The sequence below is a fragment of the Chironomus tepperi genome, unplaced genomic scaffold (assembly GCF_022539635.2).
Source record: "Chironomus tepperi strain 1889 unplaced genomic scaffold, CSIRO-AGI_Ctep_v1 contig_219, whole genome shotgun sequence".
Taxonomy (NCBI): domain Eukaryota; kingdom Metazoa; phylum Arthropoda; class Insecta; order Diptera; family Chironomidae; genus Chironomus; species Chironomus tepperi.
Genome location: NW_027226341.1, coordinates 2334638 through 2354536, shown reverse-complemented (window position 1 = coordinate 2354536; position 19899 = coordinate 2334638). Strand labels below are relative to the sequence as shown.

General features: G+C 31.7%; 3 protein-coding genes across 3 annotated transcripts; 1 reads left to right on the top strand and 2 right to left on the bottom strand.

Moving 5' to 3' along the window:
* Positions 1-1481: 1481 nt before the first annotated feature.
* LOC139090615 (galactose mutarotase) lies at positions 1482-3088 on the top strand. The gene is made up of 5 exons (XM_070640393.1): positions 1482-2138; positions 2199-2443; positions 2516-2615; positions 2678-2887; positions 2951-3088. The coding sequence occupies exons 1-5, from the start codon at positions 1557-1559 to the stop codon at positions 3029-3031; spliced, it is 1218 nt and encodes a 405-aa protein (XP_070496494.1). The 5' UTR covers positions 1482-1556; the 3' UTR covers positions 3032-3088.
* A 6105-nt stretch (positions 3089-9193) lies between these two features.
* Positions 9194-10658, bottom strand: LOC139090805 (aquaporin-like). The gene is made up of 4 exons (XM_070640632.1): positions 10256-10658; positions 9972-10194; positions 9731-9783; positions 9194-9672 (listed from the first exon to the last, which is right to left on the bottom strand). Exons 1-4 carry the CDS (start codon positions 10514-10516, stop codon positions 9454-9456), a joined length of 756 nt encoding a protein of 251 aa, XP_070496733.1. The 5' UTR covers positions 10517-10658; the 3' UTR covers positions 9194-9453.
* Positions 10659-10851: 193 nt separating this feature from the next.
* Positions 10852-12187, bottom strand: LOC139090806 (aquaporin-like). The gene is made up of 4 exons (XM_070640633.1): positions 11692-12187; positions 11412-11634; positions 11302-11354; positions 10852-11240 (listed from the first exon to the last, which is right to left on the bottom strand). The coding sequence occupies exons 1-4, from the start codon at positions 11944-11946 to the stop codon at positions 11052-11054; spliced, it is 720 nt and encodes a 239-aa protein (XP_070496734.1). The 5' UTR covers positions 11947-12187; the 3' UTR covers positions 10852-11051.
* Positions 12188-19899: the final 7712 nt, after the last annotated feature.

Below are 19899 nucleotides of genomic sequence, written 5' to 3'. Positions count from 1 at the left end.
GATGCTTAACTTTATGTGTGCTTGGTAAAAGTAGCAAACTGGAGACTCGCTCTTAAAAGGAATTACATTCATCAAGTCGCATTATTGAGACATACGGGGATTCGGTATGCGAATCGGATGTTTAACCATTACAGAATAGTAGTTTGGATCGTTTATTCGTCATGATTGGACTTTCCAATAACCAGCAATATTAAGGCATTTGATCTAGATATTATAGCTCAGATAATAACAAGATTGATGTCGAATTCTTCGACTTTAGTTATGTTTCAGCTTTTAGCACTTAGTACATAATAATTCTTAGAGAACTCAGCAACTTGTTTTGATTCACTTGACATTTTTTCTCCTTTTACTTTCCATTCAAGTGAGAGAAAATTCGTAATGTCCAACTTTTCTTCTAAAAGAAGTCAAACAGATGAACATGATTATGTGCTTCGTGCAATATCAACATCTCGAATATAATTGTCAGTCTAGAAGAAGGAGATATCCATCTACATTGCTATTGGTGCGATTTTGAAAAACTCAGTATAACGAGGGTTAGTTACATACTCTCGGAAATTATTTGTTGATTCCTAATAGAAATAGTCGAATCAGACTATAAGAATCATAGAAGGAAGAGTAATCTCAATTTAGAAAATCGAAATGATTTGCTATTAAAATATAATGTCTACATGTATACTTTAAGTACGAAAGATTGTCAAATCAATACTTTAATATCTAATAAAGGAGCAAACATGCCAATTCGGAAAGATGGAGTCATCGTACATCCCTGCGTATAGTTCAAGTATATGAAGTAATACTTGTGATGCGATCGAGTTTTGTTCATTTATGAGAATTTTCATAAAGATGTTCTTGTTCATTCATTTGTAGTGTAATTAATTAAGAAAAGCTATCCTCAAAGTGAAGGTGGCAAGGCATGTACGAATAAAAAACGATTCTTCATCGTCTTCTTCCAATTTCATTCATCTTTTATTAACGAAACGTTTAAAATTATTTTTGGTGTCAATTATTCTGAAGTAATAAGTAAATTTGCAATTCTGCTAATTATCAATTAAGAAATGATAAGGAACATGACGACTTTATTCAAAAACTATATTACAAAATAATAATTTCCCATAAATGTTTCGATGTGTAGTAAACAGTAATGAAGATTAGCTAATTCGAGATTAGCCGACAATCTGTACTAAATCAGTTAATGTACCGCTAAAATCTCTAAGAATCTTCCTAACGTATTTTAATAATTTGAATTTAATAATACCCGAACCAACTTATTTTCGTTCGATGTCGAGCATATACGTACAAAATTGTAAATGAAAACTTTTTACTCCATACAGAAATAAAATGTAGTAAGAATTTCATAGAGTAGAAAAATTCACACATACAGTCGTGTATTGAATACAACTATAGAATTCTTATCGTTTTGAATTTATTTGTAGTCAAACACAACGAAACTGTATAAAAGCAACAACATACTGAGATGAGTTTTTAGTTTATTGTTTTGTTGACATTCAAATAGTTCAGTTCAATTTCTTTTAAAATCCTATTTATTTTTATTAAAAATGAGCGGAGTTTGTCTTAAAGTTGATGGATTCGGAAGTGTAGAGAATCCAATAACTAAGAAAATTGAGGATATTGCTAGATTTACGTGGCAGAATGAAAACGGAATGTGTGTTCAATTAATAAGCTATGGAGCTATTGTAACATCAATTAAAGTTCCTGATCGCGCCGGTCAATTAGCTGACGTAGTACTAGGTTTTGATGATATTGATGGATATCGAAAATCCAATAATCCGTATTTCGGTGCACTTATTGGACGTGTTGCAAATAGAATTGCTCGTGGACAATTTGTTTTGAACGGAGAAATTGTCAATGTTGCTAGAAATTGGAATAATAAGCATTCCTTACATGGAGGAGTTATTGGATTTGATAAATTCAATTTCAATCATTATGTTAAAGGAAATGCAGTTTATCTGACACATCTCTCACCAGACTATTATGAAGGCTACCCAGGAGCTGTTCTATTAACAGTTAAGTGTGAATTGCTTAGTGATAATAGTCTCAGTATGAGTTTTAAAGCAACCACAACTCGTCCGACCGCAATCAATTTAACTAACCATTCATATTTTAATCTTGCTGGTCATGTAAGTTATCTCAATATTAAATTTGATAAAACCTACATGAAACTCTTTAATATCATTTAGGAAACTGGATATACAGAAATATATTCCCATGTTATAAGCATTAATGCTGATAAGATTACAGAGACTGATTCGGAGTCCATCCCAACTGGAAAATTACTTGATGTTGGCGGAACTCCATTTGATCTTAGAATTCCAAGAGAACTTGGTCCAGCGATGAAGAATTTAACTGGACCTGGTTATGATGATAACTTCTGTGTTAATATTCCAAAGAGTGCTAATGAACAGCCAGTTGTTTTTGTATCACGGTAAGTAGATTGATTAAGATATCAATAGAAAGTTCCTGTATTATGAAATGTTTGCAATATTTTCCCATACAGAGTAATTCATCCAACAAGTGGAAGATATCTGGAAGTGTTCAGTAATCAACCAGGCGTTCAGTTATACACTTCAAACTTCTTACCCGATCCCTGTGGAAATGTAATTTATACACTTTATCAGTTAAGTATCAATAATGTCTATATTTATATTGCCCTTATCAGATCAGTCCATCAGCGTTCAATAGCGAAAATTATTATGAAGTCGATGGAGTATTGACTACAAAATTGGAGAAACTTAATGTTCAAATGAAGGATGAAGTAAAATGCTTAGACGACGAATCTAAAGCTGTTATTGGAAAAGGAGGCGTTCACTATTTGAAGCATGGTGCATTCTGCTTAGAAACACAAAAGTTTCCTGATGCTGTACATCATGTAAGTTTAATGATAGGAGTCTTTAAGATCAGATTTATTATGACTTGTTTTTCAATTTTACAGGACAATTTCCCAACGACTATATTGAATCCTGGTGAAGTCTATAACCACGAAGTCATCTTTAAATTTGGAGTTGATGCTTAAAATTATATCCACTTGATTTTGTATCTCTTTATACCAAATACAATATTATATTCAAATCCTTCTATGTTTTATTCCAACACCTTCCTTGCAGTACTTTTTAAGCGCGACGTTATTATCAAAAAATTTTCCATGAGCAAGACAACATTTTTTCCTGGTATAATTTTCACACATCATACGTAACGGGTAGAGAAAGCGAGATAGAATTGATGAGAAATTTTCCATTTACTTTTATTTTTCTGCGCTCTTTCTCTTTCATTCGCTATCGTTGAATCGCATTTTTTTGTGTTCACTTCCATTCAGAATCATCGCAAAAAATTGTCTGGTTGCTGTTTTTGGAATATTTTTTCCGCTTTTATTTCGTTCAATATGGGACATGGAAAAATGGTTTTATATGAAAATGTATGTGGTTTGGTAGTATAGTAAATGTACATGCTTAACTATGCTTGCCTGTTTTCGAGGTTACAGAAGATCGAATGGGTTGAAAAATTTTCTTTCCTGTAAATGCTTTCATTCAGTAGCATATTTCCTGGGCGTAGCATTCTATGTAAAATATGGGTTATACTGTAGTATTTTACATCACTGAATGTTTATCCTCTATGAAAATGTAAAACGGAAAGAGGATAAAGATGTCAAATTTATAAAGGGTTGTAAGTATCTGTCGTACTTTTTTTTTGTAACAACGCATAATACGCAAGACAAATTTAAATGAATAAAGGAAATTGTAGGAGAAAATATTAAGGAGAATTTCTAATTAAAACAAGACACAGCGACAAAAAATTCCCCTTAATATTTTAATTGCAGACAGCACAGAGAGGAAAATGTAGGCAAGTGGGTAGGCAGGGAGAAATTTTATGAATAATAAGGAGAAAGGCATACAATTTGGTTGATGAAAATCAGTGGAATGAGTTCTGTTTTACACAAAAAAACAAGAATATTTTGTTTTAATTAGAAAAAGGGCAGAGTCTTTTAATTTTTGGTGGAGGAGGGAATAGGAAAAATAGAAAAAAGAACTTCCACGAATTTATGAAGCACTAGTAAGTAATTATCATTTTGGTAGGTTTAATTAATTAAAGCAATTAAAACAAAAGAAATGGGTACGAAATAAGAGTGAGATTTTTAATTACTATTCTTTTTATTATTATTCTAAGTATAAAAGTGCTCCTAGATTTCCTTCTTTTCTGATATTTCCTCACATTATACGAAGAATTTCACCTGTTACGCAGGCATCAATATTTTTTGTGTTTTTAATTTCTTCACTATTAATACTTCTTGCCTTCTTCATCTTCTGTTTGGATTTTTTTGTCTTCACTTACCCGCGCTCTTAAGAAGCAAATAAACGGCTAATGGTAGTATTTTCAAATCTCATGCGATCCTATTAGTAACATACAGACATTAAGTTTGACAATACGAATCGCAATGCGCACAATACGTTAATATTCTCCTCTCTCTATTCTCAGCCAGTATTTTTGCCAATTCTACGCTTCATTTTTCTTGTTGTTTTCCACAAGTTGGGAAAATTCTCATGCTGCTTGCATACGTTCTGTTTTGGTATGATTCATTTTCTCATTTTCACGTGTATTATAACTCGGAAAATTCTTTTACAATTTTTTTCTGTATTTGCGTATTTTTCCTTTACTCTACAGCGCAACTAAATGCGTCACATGAGGAAATTTTTCCCTCTTTCTCCCTACTTTTTTCTTTAGTCAATTGACACAGTGTAGATATTTATCGGTGGCGCAGTTTGTAAGGGAAATGTGCGCCACAAAAAAAAAGGCTACATATGAAATAAGGAACGTTTTCTTGCAACATTTGCCTACATAATAATTTTCTACGCGTTTGTAATGACGACTTTTATTCTACATGCGAAACTCAATCGTTCTCTGTTTTGGGATAGCGCGCTCTTCCACATTCTTATGTTAGCCTTGTTGTCATCATTTCGCACGCAGATGCAAAAAAAGCAAAATTTCACAGCGTTGACGTTGATTTTCACTATTTAAAAAAAATATTACAGTCAAAATGTAAGGTTTGGAACGATTTTTGTTATAACTTACTTTTCACTTTAAAAACGCATTCTCGTCGCTTTGAATATGAAACTTTGCTTCGAAGCATCGCGATGCGGTAAATATCAGCGAAAACAACGATTTTATGAAGCGAAAGTGACAGAAAAACATGAAAATGTGAACACTCAATGTTTTGATTTTTATTATTTTCATTTTGTGTCCAGTGGAGCTTTTTATGATTGAAAATCCACGGTTACTCAGCTGGTAGAGACAAGAAACAACTTTAGTCACGTTGTTAGTCTTAAGAAAAAAGTGGGGATGCCAAGTAAAAAGAAATCGTTACCACAAATGTTATATTTTGAGCACAGAGTTTCATTGAATATTGAACTTGACATTACTTTATTGAATCATTGGCAATAGTAGAGGATACATTCAGTCTGATGTTATGACCAAACACAAAAGAAAAAAAAAATACATTAATTTGTAAAATTTAAGAAGAAAAATAGCGCAAAACTTCTCCAATATTTCATGTCATCCAATGAAGTGATATACAGAATGCCGTCCTAACAAGCCAACGTCACCGCAACGTCGACACCTTTTTGTGGATGCTTGTCAAGTAAGATAATAATAAAAGAGGTAGATTGGTCGATGCGACGTTGCGTGTGTATACAGTAACCAATAATACACATTATAGCAAAAACATATTGAAACCCGGGGAGACCTCGCATGTAAACTTCGCCAAGGCAAGTGGATTTTAAGAGCAACGTATTCGGCTCACATGAAATTAAGAGTTTCGGCTGTAAGCAAGCGCCATATAAAAATGCTGTAAAGCCTTGAGTGGTCGATTTGTGAAGTTCAATGAGAGACCTTTACATTTTTTTTTCTACATTCAGTAATATATTCGATGGTTTAATGTTGACGTGTGTGCTGTCTATCCGTGATTGTCATTATAAATAGACAAGCGCGCGCAATGGAAATGGAAACAAAACATAGAGAGGGAGAGTAAACAGAAAATTCTTTCCTTGTCTCCTTTTCATTGTAAAAAATCAACCAGTTAATACGCCATCGCGTAATTTTTTTTTATTTCTTTGATTTCATGAAATTTTGAGGAGAAATAAAAAAAAAAACTTGCTGCCTATTCCATGCTCCAAATCATATACTTCTCTCTTTTCCTTCCTCTCACTTTTGCAACATCCATAGATAATATGACGGAGAAGCAGAAAATTTTTGTTTCATTCAATGACAAGTGAAAATGGTGAGACACGTTTTGTGAATCTACAGATCATAACATCCCATAAAATCAGCACGATATCAAAATTTAAATGCGATATTCTCCATCTTTCTATGTATATAAAAAAAGCGATTTTTTTACTATTTTCTACAGTTTTGCCACAGAATGTATAAAATTGACAGGAATAAGAAGAACGTAAAGATTTGCGATAAATGTTTTTTTTGGCGCGCATATTTTTTTTTCATATTTGTGCAAATAAGATGTGCTCCATATTCTTCCATCCGTGCATCTTACAAGACTGAAATGATGAAATGGTTGTGGACACCGTGTGGAATGGAAGAGAGAAAAACAAAATTTCTACAATCATATATAGACATAGATATTGTCTCGCATGTATGTACGAGATGTTTCTGCATTTGAGTGTAAAATTCATGTTGTTGGCCAAATGATGATCATTATCGGCACATTGCAATATGTGGGATAAAATGAGAAATTTTCATGGGATCCTATTGAAAATCATACGTCATGTTATATTTTACTTTGACTTTCTTCGAAGCAAAATGATTTCTTTCTATCTTTTCCTTCCTTCCCCATACATATAGTTTCTTACATTTTATTCCTCAAGTCTACTGCCATCTCATGATAACAGCATTTAATTTGCTGTGTGTGTATTGTAAGTCATGATAGGTCAATTTTATCTCTTGTTATCATTAGTATCAATCATTATCATAATCATTATTATGATTATTATTATTTGTCATTACTATAACGATGATGAGAAAGATAAAGAGAGAAGAATACCCGGCAATTTAATTTTTAAAGCGAATGAAGGGAAACTCATCATCATCAATAATCACATCTGTCAGTGTATGTGTTAGGTAAAGTGACTGACTGACTGGCTGACTAATGATGCTTTTTTTTGCCTTCTCTTTCTCATTTTCTGATGCAGGAATTTAAAAATCCACATAGGATACGTCAGTTGCTACTTCACTCATTAAATGACTTGCCATCAAGTGATTTCTACATTTTTTAATGATTTCCATTGATGTTGATTGTGCCTCATTCGTGAAACGCTTTTAATTTCACCATACGAATAGGCGCACATAGAAATGCGCACTATTCTCGTTGACAGTTTCTCTCTCATTCATATTATTGATGTTGATGTTTAAATGGAATGGAATATAACGATGATTACAAATGAATATGTGATGATGAGAATCATTAACAGAAATATACTTTTTTCTCACTTATTATCTCGTGCTCTTTCACAGTCTATCTCTTACTCGCTCTTTCATCACTCACTCATGTTGAAAAAAAAAATAAGCTCCAAATGGATGTAGTTTCTTTCTGTTAATGATGATGAGATTTTAATTGAATTTTTATGAACTCTTTTTATCCTGTCGTAATGATGTGAAAAAATTTATTTAAATTATCATTATCATCATCATTATTATAACAGCAAATGGTGACAATGACGTTGATGATAATTGAACCAACTTATTTAATGGATTTTAAATCACTAAGGAATGAAATCTCCTTTTCTTTAATACTATATTTATGTTTAAAAAACTTTATTTTATAGAAAGATTCATTTTAAGTCGTAGAAATTTCGTTTATGCAGGTTTTTGTTTCCTCGGAAAACGCTTTTAATTTCACCATTTAAATAGGCGTTCATAAACACCTGCAACTTTATTTTCGTACATCTTTGGAAGCAAATCCTCTTCTTTCTGCCATTTAATAAATAAATAAAGACTTTAAATGTTAAAAGGCATTAAAACAATCATTTGTTCTTGCATTAGAATCAATTATTTGTCATCAAACAAGATATTAAGGTCCAGATTTATCTAAATTATAGTTTTGCTTTGAAGGGTGAGCACTTTACTGGAACCTTTTTATATGGATTTGAATTATTTGGAATAATTCTAAAAAGATTTTAAGGAACTGTAACTTTTTTTGCTACCTAAATTATGTTACTTAATTAGATAAATTTTAATTAATTGGATACAATAGAGGAGGTTGAACCCTGTGGATAATATTTAAATTTAGAAGAATTTCTAATCAAGAATAAAAATTAAAATTCACCAACGTTCTCTTGTTTGTGGGCGCGTGCCTTTACATTGAATTTTTAATGATGATGCTCATTACAATTGAGGTTTTAATTCCTTTTAAGAGAAACATTCCAAATTTAACATAATTTCAAAGTAAAAGTAATCCCGATTTGATCATTAGTAGGAATCATAAATCTCATTAACTACGCATCAATCCTTTATTTTTAAATATTTTACTGCTTATTTACCAATAAATTAATTAAAATTCTCTTATATTATTCGATAAAATCTATCCAATCAAAATCGTAAGAAATGAACATATTTTATTATTGTGAGCCATCAACCATTTTACTAAATGAAAGTCAATGTGTTGAACATGCGGTTGCTCATGTGAGCCTAATGAAATAGTGAAACTGAAAGCGTTATACTCTTATGAGTGGCGTAAGAATGAACAAAAGTATTTTGAGGTATAAAACAGTATGAAAATATTTCTGCTGTTATTTTTAGATGAGTTAATCTAAACTTTATAGATCCAATTTGTGATGAAGTGCCTGTTTTAAAGTATATGTTGAATCGGATGGTTGAATTGTAAATAAATAAAGGTTCAATTTAATAATAAAAGAATAAGAATTTTTCAAGGACTTTTGAAATTACTGTCATGAAATGAACCTTTTCGGTGTTAATCACCTATTGTATATAGGCACTTAAGAGGTTTTATATGAATAATTGGGAATTTCTTTCAAAGAACACCGAAATTTATCATCAAACCTTTTCTTTAGATCTCCTTTAACAATCTATAAATACTTTCAGAATTATTAAGTAAATCATAATCAAAGCAGGATGTGGAACAATATTCTTAAACGTTCAGTACGTATGATATGAGAGTTTATATGATTTATATAATTTTATTTTAAGATATAGTTCGAATTTACATGTTTGTATTTGTTAGTTCTTGACGTATAAATAGCATCTAGAGAACATTAGTCTTCCTTAGAATTTGACATGCAGTTAGTCAAATAATAACCTGTCCACTCAGGTAGGTTTTGAATTCTTTGATAATGTGAGAATAATGTTAAAAGTGCAATAAATAAATGCAATAATATAAAATCAGAATGGAGATGCAGAGAAAAAGTTTTAAATAATTTAAGCATCTTCCTTATTATTATCCTCACTAACAACATTCTTTATAAAAACCTCTGTCTTCTCTTCTTCTTTATGAAAAGCATATCTAAACATAAGAGTGGCCGCAAGTCCTCCTGATGTTGGAGCTGCCCAAAACATCCAATGATTTTCCCAATTCCAATTATAAATAGCCGGTCCAAAACTTCTTGCTGGATTCATTGATCCACCTCCGAAAGTACCCTAAGGTTTAAGTAAATTAGTAAGGAGATTGGTTTTTTTAAGGATCTGTAGGTCTTACCCCAACAAAAGCGAGGACAACTACACAAAATCCGAACTTTAATGTGAAGGCATCTGTAAAAGACAAAAGTCATTTGATAAAATCAATAATGCATTTATTAAATAATATTTTCGCAGAATTGATTAGATTAAGTCAACAAACGATAATTAATAGTATACATATCAATCACGTAACACTTTAAACGTCCATTATTGACTTAAATCAGCTTAAAATCAAATTATTTGGCAATTCAATGACTTACCATGAACATGCTTATTTCGAGGATCCCAAATACTGCAAACGACAAGAACAAGCAAGAATGAAGTAATAAATTCAACGACAAATGCTCGTCCAACATCTAATCCAGGTTGATTAACGCAGAATCCATCAGGATTTTTAATATATTTATCTTCAATTGAGAGTCGGACAAGCCAATATCCAAAAAGTCCACCGCACATTTGTCCAACAACATAGAGCACTGAAGTCTAATAAATAAAATTAAATGTTTATAATTTTGTTAAAATAATCAGCAATTGAAATATTTACAAAGATATCAACACGTTTGTAAATCAGTGCTGCCAATGTAACTATAGGATTTATGTGAGCTCCTGACACACATATAAAAATGTTTAACGACATCATTACTGCGAATCCAAAACATAAGCATATTGTCAAATGTGTAGGTTCAAATCCTGGAAAATTGTCAACACATCCTAAACAACCAAGAAATACAAGAGTTGCAGTGCCGAGTAATTCGGAAAAGAATAATGTGATATACGTAAGAATTTTGTGTTGGCTTGCAATCATCTTTGAAAATTTTCTTGAATTTTAGTCGACTTTATCCACTTTTATTAGTCCAATCTTCATGAAATCCAAAGACCAACTGATGTTCTGATGACTTTCAATACAATTTTTGGCATAGGTCGCAAATATTCATTTCAATTGAGCCCTCATATACTCCGTTATCAATAAAACTCTTTCTCTATGTGTTGATTAATTTCTAAGTATAGATCGTTCTTATATTCGTTAATAAAAAAGTATATTGGATAGATTATATTGAATTATATTAAATAATGAGTTTGACGTAAAGATAATCATGGATAAAATATAATATAATTCATAATTAAGTGGCTAAGCGGAGATTATCATTAAGTACACTTCACAATTCGATTTTATTTAGTTCTTAGTATTACAAGATTTACTGGTATATTACCCAATAAATATAATTCATCTTGCCCAATACATTTAATGAAACACATTATGGAACAATATTACCTTATGTAGAAATTAAGAATGTAAAATAACATTTATTTAATCTCTTCCAATTGTTCTTCTTCACCACCTACGCGAGCAACGTCTTGACCTCCTTTATACTTTTCGGGTTCAATGAGAACTTTTTGAATAAAATCGATGCAGCAAAGGAGCCTGACATAGGGCCTACCCAATAAACCCAATGATTCTTCCAGTTTGAATTGTAAAATGCTGGTCCAAAACTTCTAGCAGGATTCATGCATCCACCACTAAAGTTTCCCTTAAAAATATATAATAATTGATTACTAAAACTTTAAAGGTCACAAATATTTCAATCTTACAGCTATTAGCACCAAAACAGAAACAGTTAATCCTATTCTTAAAGAGGCACTGTCTAAAAATAAAATAAATATTCAGTCATTGATGTTTAGTATTAAAAACTTAATTCAACCTTGAAATCTTTCGTTTTTAGGATCCCATACTGCACATACTACACACATCATAATGAATGTGATGATAAATTCTATTATTACAGCTTTTCCACCGTCAAGGTGCGAGGAATTTACACAAAAACTTTCAGGATTTGATAAATAATCAGAACTAATTAAGAATCTTACTACTGCATGACCAAAAACACTGCCAAGTAGCTGAGAAATCACGAAAAGTATTGCATCCTAAAATATTTACTACAAATTAATTATAAGAATACAGAAAATGATAATAAAACTTACAGCACAACTGATCATTCCAAATATCAAGGCTCCTAGTGTTACTGCAGGATTTACATGGGCACCAGAAATCGTAGCAAAACTGTTAATTGACACCATCAATGCAATTCCAGCAACAAATGAAGCACTAATAATTGAAGGCTTATAATTTTCTAAATTATCGACACATCCCAAACAGTTAATAAATAATAAAATTCCGGTTCCGATTGTTTCTGCGATAAAAATTCTTCCCAATCTCACAAACTTTTCACTTATCATTGCTAAAGCTTTACTTGGTACTTTTAAGGAATATAAACAAATCTTTAAAATAAACTTTTAACACAGAGTCTGAAGTGTTGAAGTGATTCGGAGTAAAAAATCATTGAAAAAGTTTGTTTAGCGCATTTTTGAAGAAAATACAACTTAATAATACACTTTGCTCGTTCAAACATTGTAGACAGCTTAGATTTGTTGCAATAGATCCATCACATCAAGTTAAGACATTTTAAAAGCTTTAAAAATCACATAAATACGATAATTAATGAATTTTTGATTCCACCACAAAATGTAAACTCAAGGTAAACTACTTTTTGGTGAAAATATTTAAAATTTTCAAACCCGTTAGATTTTTTGAATTCCAAAAAAACCGTTAGCATCTTAAGTATTTATAAATTCATTATATGAAGTTTTCTGGATGCTGTAATGTTTATTGAAAAGTTTTATGGAGCCTACTGGATCTTACTTTAGGCCGAGGAAGTGATCTCGCATTATTGGTTTTTACTTTAAGCCGAAGATGTAACCTGGAATCATGCATTCAAAATTTGCTATTGATTTACATTAGTTTGCTGACCAATTACTGATGGCTGCTACATAAATGCGTTGAAGTCATTTGAAAAGATCGAGTACTTAATTAAATTTTTAAATCATTTCTCAACTTATTTAAAAGATAAAATATATCTTATCATCATTGAAGCTATAAAGGCAACAAAGAAAAGATAATGCCCCACAAGTGGAGACAAATAAAGAAATTTTTATTGCTCACAAGTATATCATGGAGAAAACATCTATTTTTGTCACAAGAAGTAGAATTAAAGTGAGTACCTAATTGTTCATTAATTAATGCAATTTTATCATCCAATACTTTATGACTACTAATTGCTACCAATTAATTTCCTATAGCTTATGAGTCTTCTGCTTATATAGGTATTATACATAGCTTGAAACAGTCACATAGGGTCTTTAATGACAATTTTATTTGATGTCAGATTTTTAAGGCAATAATCTTATGATGTTTCGTGAATTTCTCATCACATGACACCAACATATGCTCACTACTGATTCTCAGAAGTCACGCTTTACCTTGAATATGACTAACGTGCTTGTCACGGATAAATTCAGGACATGTCAACCCGAATTGCACAAGTCGGTTAATCGATTCTAAATACGCCACTCGGCCGATAGAGTCACGTCAACCTGGAGCCGGATTGTTGATCGATTAATCGTTTTGTGGTATTCGAACAAGCAATATGGTCAAATGACAATTTAATGACAGCTTAATTGTGTTTTTGCATTCTTTAATTAAGAGAATAAACGTTCATGACAAAGATCAAGAATCATTAATCTAATGTTGCCATGAATAAATTGAATTAAGGAAAATAAAGCCTCTGAATAAATAAAAATACCAAATTCGAAAGAACTACGAAATAAATTTATCTCGAGTTGATTCATAGAAAAGCTTCAGCAAAGCGAATAGCCAACGAAGAAGATACAATGGAAAAAAGTTAACAGTTATAAGTTTTTAAAAAGTAAAAAGCAAAGAGGAAAGGTGAACATTCTGTTTCCATTGTCTATTTAAAAGTAAGAAAGAGAGGAAATGAAAGTTGCAGCAACAGCATCATCAAAAATGAGCTCAATAAAAGATGTTTGCCTGTTCCTAAACTCGAATTTCTCTCGGATGCTGGATCAAACTTCATCTTTTCTAAATATAAACGCAATGAAATTTAAGAAAAAAAATCTCATCTCATCTCGATGCTGTACAGCATTTTCTATTTCATTTTACATCTTAGTGCTAATCTTCTTCATTTCCAATTTTTTTATAAAGTAACGAAAAGAAATAGAGATATATGTGAGCAGAGCTCTGTACAAGCGTTTTGCTTTGTGCTAAGTGAGGGAAGCACTAGATGTTGCTGTGTATGATGAAGAAGAAAATGATTTTTTTTTGCAGCAGAAGCGAGAGAAACAGCTTTATTTGAATCCTCATGCTTTTCATGCATTCACTTGTCAATAATAATTTCTCCTGAATTTTTTTGTTCTGTCGTCTTTTTCTGATGTGATAAAGTAAAATAAAAAAAAGTTAGAAGAGGAACAGCAACAATCGGCATGTTGTGAAAAAGGCAGAAAATGATTTTCTTCTCGTTCTCTCTTCTTCCTGTATGTATATCTGTGTATATGCCATAGACATTTTTTCTTTCCTTTCTTTTTTATCCACGATCCAACCATGTTCATACGTATACTTCTCGAGTTAGAGGAAGAAAGGGCGACAAAAACGGAGAAACGAGACGGTAGCGAGCGGGAAAAGAAGAGAGGTCACATATCATCAAAATATATATTTCTTTCATTCTTTTATACGGACACGCTCTTCTTTTAGCGCATAAACTAGAGTTGTAAATATTGTGCTGTATTTTTCATTGTTCCTTCACAATTAACAGGCTTCGAGAGATTTTTGGTATCACTACTTTTGTCTGCTACTCAATAGCATCATTTTTCTGTGCGATTTTTCCGATTAATATTTTATGCTTCTCCGATGCTAATATATAGCTTCTTTTTAAAACTTTTTTTTACAATACAAGATTTATTTGTACTTTTATACTCGACTATTTCTTAAAAATAAATGACTCAATAGTCGAATCTAGTAGCTTTAAATGCTCTTCATTGACAGTCAATTTTAAATAGTTTTAAAATCATACATAACCTCCAATCCTTTATTGCTTTCCGATTTTGAGTTAGGATTAGAATTACTGATAGAGATGGAGGAAGCATGGCATTTGGTATTGGTAATTGGCAGACGAAAGCCAACAGGCAAAGAGCATGCTTTCTGGGTACAGAAATACCACTTTGGTACCTAAAAGCGGTATGTCAGGGGATAGAGTCAACTTTTTAGAGACGTCTAAGGGAGGTCATGGATCGCAATTGATTTGTATGACCAGCGAACTTCGCTATTCAGTAGGCTCACTACCAGTAGGTATTAAGATTAGAATTTCAACCATCAAATACAGTTTCCAAATATTGAATATTCAATTATACTTTTGTAAAAATCCTTGAAAATTTAAAAATTTAAATGCTATAATAAATTATTAAGTACGCTAAAGGATACAATGAAATCACTTAATTTTGTAATGTATTGTGGATATTTCGGTGTTTTCTACTGAATACTAATGAAATGCGTCATATACTGTCATAATCAAAACACAAACAAATAATTTACATTTAATAGTGAGACATGTAGAAATAAGTAGGATATATAATTATGGCAAAAGAAACACGTATAAGAGACACAATGCCTACTAAGGATTCATGAAATAATTGTAAAAGACTTTATTGCACGAAATTTTGAAAATTTAAATACAAAAACAGAAGCGATATTCATTTAGATTTTGCATAGTTGTTAGTAGAAATATCCCCTTTACACTAGTAACCTTGTATAGTACTTGTCGGTGATTTTTTCAATGCCGCAACAGCATCAATGACAGTATTAGGTGAACATGAATTTATGAATAAATTAACGTGAGTTTCTCAAAAAACGATCGTAGCGCGCTTTTTTCCTACTGGCTAAGCTACTCATCGATTACACAAACCCCGAACATTCTCATCGATGTGGCGCTGCGTTGCAATACGAAAAGAGAAGGAAGAAACAAAAATTATCTACATGGAAACTTTTCCTCGTTCGGCATATGAAATTTGCGAATGGTTTAATTTTGTTTTTTAATAGAAGAGGAAAAAGTCAGTGGAGTTGACGTAGACACAAAGTATTGCCTCACTCTGTGCTCTGTGCGACTTTAACGACATCGGCAGAAGTTTGAATTTTGCAGGAGGAATGAGAGTTTTTAGTTATTTATAACAAGAGACCAGAATAAACAGCAACGCATTGCCTTTGATGTAGAATTTCGTATTTTGTTTTGAATTTTTTTAAAAAATAAAAGATCGTTCATTGAGGTCTTTTTTTGTATAGGCAGAGAAAAGTGAAAATTTTCTGTTTGTTGAAAGGAAAATCGACAGGGAAAATTTCATTGAAAATTTCTGTGATATAAACTATAGAAAAATTTGTATTTTTCATTTCCATCATCACATCTAGCACACATATTTATAGAGATTTTCATTTTCTGCTCTATCATAGATCCTTCTTCTATAGATTTTCACTGCGAGATATGAGAAATTGGAAAATGTGTTTTCCACCTAAATATATTTCAATTACCAGAGGACAAGAAGTTGTGGACGATCTGAGAATTTTCCTATAAAATGTGTGTACGTCGGAGGGAAATCCATAAGGTGGTTGCTCAATTTTGTTTTTTCGATGTATAAATAGAACCATCAGAATAGAGCACAGAAGCAATCGTGCGCACGACGACTGTTTAATATCATAAAATTTGTCTCTCCTGCAATGTTCCTTTTAAACCATAAAATGTAATACACTTGAATGTTTACATGACATTTTCGTATTTTATTTAAATATTAATGAAGATTTTCTATACATATTTAGACTTAGGGATAGTAGTCATACTGAAAATCATATACGATAACGAATTATTCCAAAATAACAGACAGCCTGATATAAACAATAATAGCGTAGGGTTTATAGCACACAGCGCATGTGTAACATCTAAGTGGGATTTATTTTAACATTCATATACGTTCAACGACTGATGGTGTCATTAACATTATGATATCTAAAAATAACTACCCCTCTCAGTGCATTGCTGCTGCTTTTTCATATGATAATATAAATATTGAGGAGGAGGAGGGAAGGTTTCTGATTTTGTGCAGGAAAATTCTTGAATCTGTCAGGATTTATGCTAGGTTGGTAGAAATCAACGGAAAGCTATTCAATGTCGGAAAATTTCCTCCTCAAAAGGAATTTCCCACTTACTCAATTTTCACATGAAAATTTCCTTTCACATATTTTACGACAAAGAAGTTTTCCTTATAGAAGTAAACCACGCCGCATTGAATGTACAATTCGCTTACAAGAGTGTACAGTGAAAATCCAATAAGAATTTTCCCTCCCCAAAAACGCTATGACTGCTTTTCCATCCTTGCAACTTTTCTTTTTATTCTTCATCGCCTTTTTTTTTAAAGAAAAACAGAAAATCTCCAATGACTCATTCAGACTATCATAATTACCAGGCGATATTGCGAGAAATACCAGAAACACAGCATTAAAAAAAATTAAATTTGAAACTGTGATTCGTCATTTAAAGTATGGTAAGGTTACATATGAGGTATTATATTTATAAAATAATACACATGTGCCATATGCTCATATAAAAAATAAATATTCCTTTTTGTCCTATACGCAACATATACTGTAAACATAAGCACTGTATGATGCAAAAAGTTCATTCAACTCTCGACAATCGTTTAAAATGTATGCCATGTGCGCTGTCTGTATAATATGAGACAGAACGATACATCCGATTATATGAGAAAGAGCGAAACAGAAAGTAGCTTGTGAGGAACGAAGAGAAGCGACAATGTGAGAGAGAGAACAGAAAATGTTAAATGAGAGCTGCTTGCATGTTATGTTCTTCTATGAAATTAAATATAGCGGTGGGTTGCTCAAAAAATAAAATTTTTCTGTATGGGAACGTATTTGAAATGAAAAAAAGTTGCGGATCACGCCCACCCAAAATATCTCGGCGCTCCGGCTCTTTATGTCTTTATCAGTATATGACCAACTTGTGTATTCTGCTTTCTATCACATTGGACTTAAAATGATGATATCTTTAGGCGCTACCGCCTTAATGTCATTTAAAAAAGCAGCAATATCTTTTTGCTAAATTTAGTTTTTCTCTTGTGGACTGAATGAAAGGAGCAAATAGTCTATGACTAATAATATTAATTTTTATAAAATAATACATTTTCGTGCGTTATTTTTTAAAAATTAATTTTTTTTAAAGAACTTAATAATTCAAGTCATTGTTAATGAGAAAGGAGGGAACAAAAAAACACGCAAAGACAAATTATCCGAAAATGGAAATAAAGTTGGTCAAGGTTCAGTGAACTAAAAATCAATGTTTGGTGGAGCTTAGTAAAAAATATGATGTTGATGATAAAAATGTCGTATTTAATGCTGTTGGATACGCTTAAAAAATTTACTTAAATATTTATTAGAAAATTGCATTTGACACATGACATGCCTCCTTTTTCCTGCATATAATTTTCTCATAAGGTCAATTTTCTCTTCATACCATAAGGATGATCCCGAAATATGAATGACTATACATCCAATGATTAGCTTTAACAAATTAATATTTTTAAAGGAGGCTGATATTCATGCAGTATTAAATTTTTTTTATATGCTTATTGTTATTGTTATTTTTTTCGCACAATACACACCCCTCAAGTTTGAAATTCAAACGCGTTAATGTGATTTTATGACCAACCGTAAAATATTTTTTATATTCTTTATTGCTTTGCTGTTGGCTTCATTGTAGCAATATATAAAGAAGGTAATTTACTTTCGACCTTTTAATGCTTAAAGTATTATGAAATTGGGCGAGAACATTGGAAATGTAATCTTATTCCTCATTCATTAATATATTATTTTTTTGCATGCATTTCATGATACATTTATTTTAGGGTGATTTTTCATACTTCCAATTGTCTGTTATAGTCTAAAGTTTGTTCATATATTTATTTTTGATTAAACATTTGTATTTGTGTGTAAGTAGGCGAAAGTGTGTTAATTGGATCTTACAAGCCGCCCCTTTTGAGAGGAGTTTATTGTTGTTTTGAAACAAAAAGAATAAAAAAACTTTTTTAATAGTTTAGTTTCTGATAATGAGAATGAAAAACTTCCTTTCAAACATTTTCAAGCGGCATCGCATTTCTGACAGAATATGATGTTTAAATCTATTCCACCTATTATTTTTGATGGTAATAAATTTATGGTATTAGGTATTATTGAATTTTATTGTATTAGATGTATGTTGTGACGTACATCAGTCAACAAAACAAGTAATTCCTGATAATTTGTGTGTCATGCTTGAAAGCTAAAAGCGGATTGTCATAGTTATAAGTTTATGAACAAAGGTATTCATGAATAGATCAACCCCTAACAGCCACGAAAAAAGTTTCAAATTTCAAAAAAAGAAATACATCACATTATTGGAGGTTTCCTCCTTTGCTGGCAGCAGAGAGGAAAAAAGTTGAGGAAATATTTTCAACCCTCTTTTTCCCAACTGGCAATTTGCGATTTTTCTTCTTCTGCCCTCTTTTTCCTCTCTCACTCTCTCGCAGTTTACTGTGGAGGAAGGATATATGTGCATTTTCATTCAGCAGTGCTAGAGATGGGAAAGAAATTTATCCTCCTATTCCTCATGCTGCGAAATGCTTTTTTTTTCGTTGTTGAATACCATAAAGTGCTTGATGCTGTGGTATAAAATAGGCTGTGTTTCGGAACATCCCACATGAAACAATGCAAAAATATCTTTTTTTGGTAATTTTTTAAGCAATGTGTGTGTGTCTGTATGATCCAGCATTATCAAGTAGAATCAAAAGTCATCAAAAATATGATTTCGTGCGTGAACTCGCTACATGCTGTAAAATTTGTTAAAAAATTACTAAATTGTTATTTTTGGATAATTTCATGACTGTGACATAATTTGCGAACTACTTTATAAAATCAGCCTGCAAATCAGACAAAGCATGTGGGAGGGAAAATCCGGTTCTCTTCTCTGTTCACTCCAGTCAAAAAGAAAAAAAAAATCATCCTTCCTCTTTTCATTCTTGCTCTTTTTTTTGTATAGCATCATCAGGCCGAGAAGACGAGAGACACAAGAGGAACATGAAAAGATTTCCTTGTCGTGGCCCTCTCAATCATCATCAACAACAACATGCTTTTCTTTCTTGACTGAGTTTGTCGGTCTCGAGTATATAATAAAATATATATGTATATACGTGTGTACACAAATTTCACAATTCTCTCGATTTTCCTTCGTGCCTAATACCGCGATA

Bases quoted from the DNA above. Each gene is read 5' to 3' on its own strand.
- LOC139090615 (XM_070640393.1), top strand. From the start codon at position 1,557: ATGAGCGGAGTTTGTCTTAAAGTTGATGGATTCGGAAGTGTAGAGAAT. The intron at 2,616-2,677 runs GTAATTTATACA...TGCCCTTATCAG, and splicing joins TACCCGATCCCTGTGGAAAT to ATCAGTCCATCAGCGTTCAA. The intron at 2,888-2,950 runs GTAAGTTTAATG...TCAATTTTACAG, and splicing joins TTCCTGATGCTGTACATCAT to GACAATTTCCCAACGACTAT.
- LOC139090805 (XM_070640632.1), bottom strand. From the start codon at position 10,516: ATGATTGCAAGCCAACACAAAATTCTTACGTATATCACATTATTCTTT. The intron at 9,784-9,971 runs GTAAGTCATTGA...TGTCTTTTACAG, and splicing joins TCGAAATAAGCATGTTCATG to ATGCCTTCACATTAAAGTTC. The intron at 9,673-9,730 runs GTAAGACCTACA...CTTAAACCTTAG, and splicing joins TTGTCCTCGCTTTTGTTGGG to GGTACTTTCGGAGGTGGATC.
- LOC139090806 (XM_070640633.1), bottom strand. From the start codon at position 11,946: ATGATAAGTGAAAAGTTTGTGAGATTGGGAAGAATTTTTATCGCAGAA. The intron at 11,635-11,691 runs GTAAGTTTTATT...TAAATATTTTAG, and splicing joins TTGGAATGATCAGTTGTGCT to GATGCAATACTTTTCGTGAT. The intron at 11,241-11,301 runs GTAAGATTGAAA...TATATTTTTAAG, and splicing joins CTGTTTTGGTGCTAATAGCT to GGAAACTTTAGTGGTGGATG.